We start from the raw sequence: 10,887 nt of genomic DNA, 5'->3' as shown, positions 1-10,887 counted from the left end.
GACCCACGCAGAGGAAGGCAAGGCCACCAGGAGTCGCTGGGAAGAAGAGGCCTCGGGCGGCGCTGATGGAGCAAGCGTTCCCCACCGCCGCTCACTCACCGGTACCCAGATGCCTCCTGCCGATGACGTCTCCGGTCCCTCCTCATGCCACAGCAGCCGGGATGCCCCCATCCGGGGCAGGAGATGGAAACACTACCGTTTCCCTCCCACAACCAGCATTGCCGGTGCTACCTGAAGGTCCCCGACGGCGTACCGTAAAGCTGCCACGTTATAACGGGGAAGAACCTCCAGAGACTTACCTCATTCAAGTCCACCTGGCATCCCAGCTCAATGCCTGGTCAGCAGAAGAGACAGCAGTCCAAGTCGCCCTTGCCTTGGAAGGCAAAGCCCTGCAGCTTCTCACAGACCTCCGACCTGAAGAGAGACTTGACTGGCAAGCCATGGAAAGAGCAATGAAACACCGTTTTGGCCGCCCGGCTCATGCCGAAGACGCTCGAGACAAGCTTGTCAGCCGACGGAGAGTGGAGGGAGAAAGTCTGGGTGCATATGCTGCGGATCTCCGTTTTTATGCCGGGCGCGGGTACCCTACCTTCCACGCTACAGTGCAGGACGAGCTGGCACTCCAAGCTTTCGTCCGAGGGCTTCAGCCAGAGCGACTTTGAGAACACATCCGCCTGCATGCACCAAAGACCTTGACGGCAGCCTTAGCTGAATCTGGTCTGAGGACCAGCCCACTCCCTCACCCACTCCACCTCCTGAAACCACCAATAGGCCTTCTGAGAACACCCGGCGACAGCGCCGGCTCCCTCACCACCTCAGGGACTTTATCATGGGTTGCTGGGGACGGCTAACCACCGAGGTGGGGGCAGTGTAGCGTGTTGGGGAGGGTCAGTGTGGGAATTTCCCAGCATGCTTTGTGGCAGTGTGTCTGTGGGTTCGGGTTTGTGTTAACCCTGTTTTTGTTCGTTGTAAATGTTATCTTTTGCAACTTTCAATGTTGGTGTTCTATTTATTGAGTTCTAGTTGTTGATGTATTTAATTGCTGTTTTAATTACTGTTTGCACCTGGACACCATAAGCCTGCTAAAAGATGGGCAAGAGCACAGGAACGACTGGCCTCTTGCTGTTGTTACAGAGACCTTTCCTGGTCAGGATGAAAGGGTGCAGACGATCCAGGTACAGATAACTCGCAACGGTGAACAGAGACTGTACTTGAGACCTATTAGTGAAGTCATCCTGCTGGTTCTGAGGAACCACACCTGAAAGACTCCTCATATCCTTTGAAAACAGTGGGAGTGGGTTAGTGTGACATTCTGGTGATGTCAGACGGGGAGTATTCTGTCCCTCAGTTTTGTGTTCTGATTTTATTCCTTTTCTGGAGGTTTATTTTCTAACAGATTTAAGTTTTCAATTTACAGCTAATCTGGTTACACTGCCATCTAGTGGGGTAGGTTGGAAACAGGAAGCGTGTCAAGCACGAGGTAAAGGTGCAGCAGAATTCGAAAAACATGTTGCTCCTGGATCGAGTCTGGCTACTTCTTTTACTTTTGCACTTCTCACAGGCATAATCTGTAAGTTGATGTTATCTTTTACTGTTGTGGTTGCTATTCAAAATACTACGTATTGCTAATGTTAAGACCTCGGGTTAGTTATTCTATGCACAGAAATTAGTGTGAATGTATGTTTTTACATCGAAACTGAACGTTATGCATTGTGATCCTTTTCTCACAGTTTTACAAAGTAAAGTGGATCAGTAAACCAAAGACCGCTACACGAGTGGTTACGGAAGCCTTATGTTTAGCTCGCTGCCGACGCTAAAGCTCTTAGCTGAGGGCAGAAGACCAACCATCATTCAGGATAGAGGCCAGAAGCAATTAAGCGCTGACACTCGTTAACTGTATAACTTTGCTGTCTTTTGGAACCAAGCTTGCCTGAAGAAGGTCTTTTTAAGGACCGAAACATTGCTATTACAGCTCGTTTCACCACTTTTGTTACTTTCTGAACTTTCTTAATTAAATAACCGAGTGTCAATAGGAAAAGCCTCCTCATTTCCGTTACATCTCGGAGTATCAGACCATTCATCCATTTTTGTGGAATTTTTAGTTCTACTTTTTCAAAGATATATAGTCTTTCATTAAGTTTTTCCATGTATTATGTAATGGGCGTGTCTTTTTTCATCTACATTATGTTATTTTTGCAAAGGACGAAGGACCCAAGATGCTCACTGGTCTTTTATTTCACATCGGCTCTCAGTTGGCATGGCACAGAACACGACCAACTCTTAAAGCCATGGCACACTCTATTGAGCAAACTACAAAATAAAGATGAAAATAAATAAGATTCTTCAATATGAAATCAGGATTCAGAAATCAGCAAGAAAATAAAATTTAAAAAATAGAAAATACATTTTCACCTTGGCTACAAATACATGGACTTTAACATAAAAACAGCGATCACCCCAAACACCGTTTGCAGGTCTAATCAAATCCCAACTATTACGGTTCCACAGAATATGCACACAGCCAGAGGATTTGAAATGAGCCAACAAGGTGCTATTCTCGGTCTTGTCCAGCAGAGGGTAATCTAGCACCTTTCTGCGGAACCGTTTTAAAACCTTCGCCCAGACCAAATTGTTTATATATCTTGTATATATTATCACGTTCCTTCTTTGTATGTCGAATAAGACCTATCAGGGTGTTCCTGAAGGTTAACAGAGACGGCGTTTCATTGCTCCTCCACACTTCCGGGTGGTTTAGGGGACGGAGCATGCGCGGGCATTTGTGGAAGTCAACGCGGATTTCTCTCTTGACTCCGCAAAATCTTAATTCCTCTGTTTCACTCTGCACAGCCACCATTTGGGATAGAGGCAACTAAGCGCTGACACTTGTTAACTGTATAACTTTGCTGTTTTTTGGAAACAAGCTTGCCTGAAGAAGATCATTTAAGGAATGAAACGTTATTAAATGAATTACCTTGTCCAAACTAAGACCCCTCCCAGCCAGCCGACACCACCTTTAGAGCACACCCACAACCTTTCAAACCCATCTACCTCAACTCCAACAACCAGGAGAGTCACCTGGGGGCCCCTTCCACCCAAAGATCAGGGTCCCCATATCTCACCTGTTCTCCACACCAATCCCCCTGTCACTAGACATCCCATCAAAACTGTCTCCACCACACCTAAAGCACCTATAACAATAGCAGAAATTTACTGCCCAGTCTCCCGACCGACCAAACCTATTAACACACAGGATCTCACATCAATTACACTTAGTTCTCATTCAAATGTCTCTGTCCATCTACCTGATAGCATTCTCCCCTTTTCTCCACAGCCACCTTCTGCTGATGCTCAGAGAGACTTGATTGAATTAATTACTCCATCACAATGCAGCCCTCAGGGGGCTAAACATTAGCCCAACATTAACTGCATCCCAGGACACACCAACCCTGACATCCAACTAGATAGCTGTCCCAGAGCCAACGCCTACCACTTTCTTAAAATCTGTTTAAAGACCCTCCCAAACTCAAACATAATAATTCTGTTTTTTCCCCAATAGGAATCAATAATAAAGACCAGGACCCAAGACAAACAGTAAAACAACTCAAAGCACTGATCCGTACTGCCAAGTCGACCTTCCGAATGCAGACATCTACTTCCCCATACTTCCATTTACCTGGTGAAAGTGGTTTCTCCCTGGTAGGATGCAAAACCTGGCTGGATTCCAGCCTTCGTGGATTGGACTTGCCCATCAGAGGAGGTCAAATCCATTCCTCGAGGGTTGAATTCAGGCAGGAAATGCTTTCACCAAGGTAAATGGAACCCCAGGTGAAAGTAATTACCTGTAGGACAGTAGGTCTGGCTTGGATCGATGCCCACCCAATCTTACCTCTCCTTCCAACGCCAACGCCAACCCCACCCCTTCTTCTAACCCTAACCCAAATCCTTTTGCTAACCCGAACCCCTCTCCTAATTCTATCAACTGTCCTAACCCTAACCCTAGCCCAACCCTACCCTCTAACCCAGGCATGGGCAAACTAAGGCCCGGGGGCCACACGCGGCCCGTTAAACGTTTTAATCCGGCCCGCCAAACTTGAAAAATTAAATGAATATAAACCTTGTTAATGTTAAATTTTCACTGCAATTCTGGTGTTTTCCCACTAGAAAACAGACAGTCAGGAGGAGAGTGACGGTGATATCCTGAAGGATAACAGAACTTTCAGTGCTTTAAAATAGAAATGGTTATTTTTTTTTTAAAAAGGCACATTTTATTCATTTGATTTTAAGTGTTTTAAGACTCATTCCAAAGTCAGATATTTTGCCTCTTCATTTTGTTACGACTTGGCTCAAAGTCGTAGCAAATAGAGGGAGTCAGCACACAGAACGATCAAATCATCTAATATTTTATTGAGAAACCCAAACCAAAATGATGAGACGGCCATGAGGTATGGTGGCAGCAGCCCAGCCAGAGAGCGAGACAAAGGAGAACCGCCCCTTTTATGCCCTCTGGCTCCTCCAGCTTGCAGGTGAAACCAGTCTCACTGACGACCCACCCAGTCTCTGGGTAAACAAAACAAAACACATGGGCGGGCTGTCACACCCCCCCCCATAAGGAACAGGTCCAGACTGGCACCACTCCTGTGCTCGGCTTAACCCAGTTCCGCTCCTCCTGCCTGGGCAATTTTGACCCCTTAAAGAAACAGAGCAAGAAGGACAGGGAAAAACCAAGAGATTAAGGCAAACAGAACACAAAATTTCAACTAGGCAGTGCCCTAGACAGCGCATCTGCCAGGACATTCTCTGCCCCCTTTATATGGCGGATGTCTAAGTTGTACGGCTGCAGGAAAAGACACCATCTCATGAGTCGTTGGTTTGGATTCTGCAAAGAATGGAGGAATGTGAGAGGGTTGTGATCAGTGTAAACTACCAGTGGCTCCACTCCCCCCCCTACATAGACTTCAAAATGCTGCAAGGCCCATATTAATGCCAACGCTTCCTTCTCCACAATAGAATAGTTCAACTGGTAAGAATTGAACTTTCGGGAAAAGAAGCTGACTGGGTGGTCTATCTCATCCTCACCTATCTGCAACAGTACTGCCCCAGCCCCCAACTTGCTGGCATCCACCTGCAGCTTAAAAGGCTCTCCCATTCTAGGAGCGGCCAACACAGGGGCAGAGGAAATCACAAGCTTAACCTCTTCAAAAGCTTGCTGACACAGGGGTGACCACTCAAACTTTGCCTTTTCACTAAGGAGACTAGTAAGAGGGGCAACCACAGTAGAAAAGTTCCTACAAAATGCCCGATAATAGCCTACCATGCCCAAAAAACGCATGAGTTCTTTTTTAGTTGTTGGTGGGGAAAACTGATCAATGGCCAACACTTTGGCTCTAACTGGACGAACGTGCCCCTGACCCACCACCTTTCCTAAGTAAGTTACAGTAGCCCTGGCAACCTCACACTTAGCTAGATTTATTGTCAGATTTGCCCACTCAAGACGGTCAAACAAAGCTTTGATGTGCTGTAGATGGTTTTCCCATGTGTCACTATAGATGACAACATCATCCAAGTACACCGCGCAGCCATCCAAGCCGGCCACTACTGTATTCATTAATCTCTGAAAGGTAGCTGGTGCATTTCGTAACCCAAATGGCATAACTTTATATGAATAAAGCCCTGAAGAGGTTATGAATGAAGCAACGTCCTGTGCACGCTTTGACAAGGGCACTTGCCAATAACCCTTCAAAAGGTCAAATTTACTGACAAATTTTGCCGAACCAACCTGATCTACACAATCCTCCATCCGTGGTAATGGAAAAGAGTCAGGTTTAGTGATCTTGTTCACTTTGCGAAAATCAGTACATGGTCTAAAAGTATTATCTGGTTTAACCACCAGCAAACATGGTGAAGCCCAACTTGAACTAGAGGGCACCGCAATGTCATGCTCTAACATGTACCTTACCTCTGTCTCAAGCTGTTCACGTTTCTTCGGTGAAACGCGATAAAAACGTTGCCGAATAGGGTGAGCATCTCCTACATCTATGTCATGCTCAACTAAATGAGTACGAGAGGGAGTGTCCGAAAACAAAGAAGGGAAAGAATGTATCAGTTCAATTATCTGATTCCTCCGAGTCTCAGGCAAATGATCCAACAACATCTCTAACTTACTAAGAGACTCGGAGTTCCTAAGACGGCCCTGCAACATGCTATCATCAGGAACATTCACATCCTCCTTTTCACCCCCTACCCATTCAGACACAGGGTCAGAGTTTCCCACTGAGGCTGCCACTGCCACTGGTCTTTCCCCCAGTGTACCCCTAGGCACAGACGGAAGGGCGTAATAAGGTTTCAACAGGTTTACATGGCAAAGCTGTGACTTCTTCCTACGATCAGGCGTTGCAATGATGTAATTCTGATCCGAGCTCTGCCTTACAACAGCATAAGGGCCTGAAAATTTTGCCTGAAAAGGAGAACCCACCAGAGGAAGAAGTGCCAACACCTGGTCACCGGGGCTAAAGACCCGCTTTTCTACTCTACGGTCAAATAGCCCTTTCATTTTCCTCTGGGACTTTTCCAAGTTTGCTTTTGCCAATTTTACCACTTCATACAAACGTCTTCTAAACCCATTTACATAATCTGTCAAATTTGTAGGTGGAGAAGTTTTTTTCCACTCATCATGCAGGACCGCCAATGGGCCCCGCACTGCGTGTCCAAACACCAAATCATTTGGGCTGAACCCGGTACTTTCTTGAGTAACCTCTCTTGCAGCCATCATTAACCAGGGCAACCCCTCCTCCCAATCTCGGTCAAGCTCTAAACAATAAGAGCGTAACAGGGACTTCAGGGTCTGATGAAAACGCTCAATAGCTCCCTGGCTTTGAGGATGGTATGGAGAAGACAGAGCATGTTTGACATGTAACTGTTTCAAAATTTCAGCAAACATATGTGAAGTGAAATTTGTCCCTTGATCACTTTGAATGACTTTTGGAATGCCGAATACAGAAATGAACTGGGACAATGCTTTGACCACCGCTTTTGTGGTAATGTTGCGCAAAGGGTAAGCGGCAGGATATCGTGTACTTAAGCACATCACTGTTAGCAAATACATGCTACCTGCCTTAGACTTGGGCAAAGGGCCAACACAGTCAATCAGTAGACGTTCAAAAGGCTGACTGTCTGCCTGTACCGGACACAAAGGAGCTGGCTTGATGGATTGGTTTGGCTTACCTGTGATTTGACATATATGACATGTTTTAATGTGAGCTGACACATCCCTTTTTAGTCTGGGCCAGTAGAAATAACGTAGCACTTTATCATATGTTTTCCTTACCCCTAAATGTCCAGCCCCTGCATTATGAGCTGTCTGCAAAACTGCACTTCTGAATTTAATTGGAACTACCACCTGAAAAATGGGTTCGCCAACAAAATTCTCCCCCTGGGGTACCCACTTTCGCAATAACAAACCTTCTAAAAAATACCCTTGAACGGTATTCTCCAACTCACCCTCTGATCGGACCTGATGAAACACTTCCTGCAAGGAGGAGTCCTCTTCCTGCTCCTGTATTAACTCACTGCGAGTGACAGACAACAAAGGGTCAAACAATGGAAAACGTGAACAATTTCTCAGCTTGTCTTTCCCCTCTGTTTCAGAACCAGAACGGCTCTGAGCTCGAGTGACTACCCCCACTGGGTAAACTGCTGAGTCTGTATGCTTCCCACTACCGGGCTCCACAGTATCAGACCTAGTAACCCCTTCAGGGATAAGCAGTGCACCACCCTGCACATGAGTCCTGGCCAAGTCATTTCCCAAGATCACATGTATTCCTGCTATAGGCAGCTCTGAACACACCCCAAGTGAAACCTCACCCTGCACTAGATTTGAAGATAGAGATAACTTATGTAAAGGAACAGTCAAAACATTTGGACCCATCCCCCTTACTTTAACACAACTGCCAGTGTCACTGTCCGAGGAAAACGGCAGCACTGACTCCAGAATAAACGAATCCAAAGCACCCGAATCCCTTAAAATGTTAACACGTACCCGTTTCCCACTTCCCACCAAGGACACAAAACCTTGGGAGACATAGGAACAATACCCTGGGTCGACTGACCTAAAGTCAGACTCGTCTAACCCTGACACCACAGGTAGGTCAGGGGCAACCACCATGGAGTTAGTATGCCGTTTCACAGCAGCTATTGCCCCAGCCTTACCAGCAGCACGAACTGACACAGCCAAAGCCACAGGTTTTTCAGGACGGACTCCCTGGTAGAACCTGCTGTTCGACTTCAACACTGGACATTCCCTCTTCCAATGACCTTGTCCCAAACAGTAATTACAAGTTCTACCCTGGTACTGCTTCTCATGAATACCACCACTCTTGGGCAAATCAACTTCCAATTCCAAACCCAAACCGTCCATTTTCTGAGTACTGGAAGGCATGTCTCTACGACTCCAGTTTCCCCGGATCTTGTGAGTCAAGGCATATTCATCTGCTAAAACTGCAGCCTCTGATGCACTCTTTACCTTATGCTCCGCCAGAAATGTAGTTATACGCTCTGGAAGAGTAAATTTGAATTGTTCTAACAAAATAAGTTCACACAATTGTGGAAAGGTCTCTACTCCAGATGCAATTCGCCAACGATTAAAGAGAGTAGTTAACTCCCTAACAAACTCCACATATGTTTTATCATGTTTTCTAGAAGTTCTAAATTTTTGTCGATATGCTTCTGGCACCAACTTCGTAAGCTTTTAAAACTGCAATCTTCACAGAGTTATAGTTTTCACTGTCAGCCATACTTAACGCAGAAAAGGCTTCTTGAGCTTTTCCAGTCAGAACACATTGCAGCAGCAATGTCTGTTCAGAGTCAGACCACTTCCTTGCCTTGGCCAGCCTTTCAAACAACAAAAAAAAAGTATCAAGATCTTCTTCAGAAAATTTTGGAACCAGTCTCAAGTTACTTGCGACATCAAAATAAGTACTCTGTGCCGACAAGCTACCTTCAGAGGGACCAGAAAGTTTACCATCTTTGATCAGGTCGAGACGGTAACGCTCTAAACTCTGTTGCTCTTGCTTCAATTCAGCCTCACGTAACTGAACTTTCCACTTTAGCTTCTCAAGTTCAAAAGCGTACTCTTTAGCCCGTGCCTCCTTCTCCACTGCCTGCTGATGCTGTAATACTAGCAGTTCCTTCTGCTGCTCAAAAGTTAAAGCTCCGAACCCCTCAACCTGAGAAACCTGTTTATGAGGTTCCAGAGAACTACCCACTACTGGAGGCAAAACCTTCTGCTGCACCAGGTTTGCCTTTAAAGTAGACAATATCGTGTCTTTACGTGATGGCCTAGGGCACTCCACATCAAAATGCTCTGCAACTTTTAACAGTTGTTCTTTCTTGAGAGTCTTTAATAACTCCCAAGTTGGACTCCGCAAGAACTCATCTACTGAAGGCATGTCCACAACACTAATGCTAGTACCCTGAATTACTCAAACCGTATAAACTTACCAAACCCCAGTCTAGCACGCTAACCAACCACAGTTGTGCCCGGCGTAAAGGCAAGTAAGCACCTTCACCACCAACAAAACAAGCTAGTCAACCTGGTGTGCACACAGCAGTCACATGTGGAGCAACTTTCCCCTAGCTACCTACCTAACCAGGGAGCTAACTAGCTAACTCAAACCCTAGACTTCATGCAAAAGTTGTGGTGGGAAGATTAAACACAAAGCCCAGTGACTCGGTTAAGCGACCAGCACGCTGGCAGCCCACCTTGACAGTCCTGGAAGTGTCCCCGAGACAAACGCTCTAACCACACTAGTGCACCAAAATAACAAACTAAAACAACAAACAGGTCTAGTCACCCAGACCACCTTAGACCTACCGGGAAAGGTGTCTCCAACACCTAGTGCCTGCCCTGAATCACACCAGGCCAAAACTTCTAAACCATAAGTGGACAAAGCACTAACGCTCTCTCAAACTTTAACACAACTGTATGCTAAACTCCCTCCAACTTTTACGTTTAACCTGGCAAACATCAACTGCCAAGAAAACAACCATTTCTTCAGGGATTTTCAAAATCCCGGACGAGCCCCCATTTGTTACGACTTGGCTCAAAGTTGTAACAAATAGAGGGAGTCAGCACACAGAACGATCAAATCATCTAATATTTTATTGAGAAACCCAAACCAAAATGATGAGACGGCCATGAGGTATGGTGGCAGCAGCCCAGCCAGAGAGCGAGACAAAGGAGAACCGCCCCTTTTATGCCCTCTGGCTCCTCCCAGCTTGCAGGTGAAACCAGTCTCACTGACAACCCACCCAGTCTCTGGGTAAACAAAACAAAACACATGGGCGGGCCGTCACAATTTTCATTTGAAATTAAAGCACATGTTTTCTCCATATCCCAAGATGTGTATTTTTTCTCCAATGAGGTTACCAAAGCACTCCATCCATCCATCTGCTCCTGGTCCGGCCCCTTTGTCAAATGTTAGAACCCATTGTGGCCCATGAATCAAAATGTTTGCCCACCCCTGCTCTAACCCTAACCCTAACCCTAACCCCTAATTATTTGGACGCCCATCATCAGCATTTGTGACAGTGAGACCGACTACATGGCTGATTCATTTCTTAATCCCCTGTTAACCAGTTAGTCGTTTCCACTGACTCGCTACTCTTCACACTGCCTATTGACAGTCTATATACAAATATACACATTGATGAAGGCACTCAGGCAGTTAAACATATTTTAACAAAATATCCAGACAGGAGGCAAGATAAGGAGCTTCTTCAGCTTCTGGAAATTAATTTTAGAAGGACTGATTTAAAATTCAACAATTTTTATCTATAAAGTAAAGGAAGGACTATGGGCAAAAAACTTGCTCTGGCTTATAAGACATCTGC

The 10,887-nt window shown here is 45.8% G+C and overlaps 1 protein-coding gene across 1 annotated transcript; it reads right to left on the bottom strand.

Moving 5' to 3' along the window:
• Window positions 1–4,567: 4,567 nt before the first annotated feature.
• Window positions 4,568–9,549, bottom strand: LOC130513948 (uncharacterized). Its single transcript, XM_057013272.1, has 2 exons — window positions 7,498–9,549; window positions 4,568–4,687 (listed from the first exon to the last, which is right to left on the bottom strand). Exons 1-2 carry the CDS (start codon window positions 8,432–8,434, stop codon window positions 4,647–4,649), a joined length of 978 nt encoding a protein of 325 aa, XP_056869252.1. The 5' UTR covers window positions 8,435–9,549; the 3' UTR covers window positions 4,568–4,646.
• Between the last annotated feature and the right edge of the window lie 1,338 nt (window positions 9,550–10,887).

The sequence above is a fragment of the Takifugu flavidus genome, chromosome 17, assembly GCF_003711565.1.
Source record: "Takifugu flavidus isolate HTHZ2018 chromosome 17, ASM371156v2, whole genome shotgun sequence".
NCBI lineage: Eukaryota > Metazoa > Chordata > Actinopteri > Tetraodontiformes > Tetraodontidae > Takifugu > Takifugu flavidus.
This window is presented reverse-complemented; position numbering and strand designations above follow the sequence as displayed.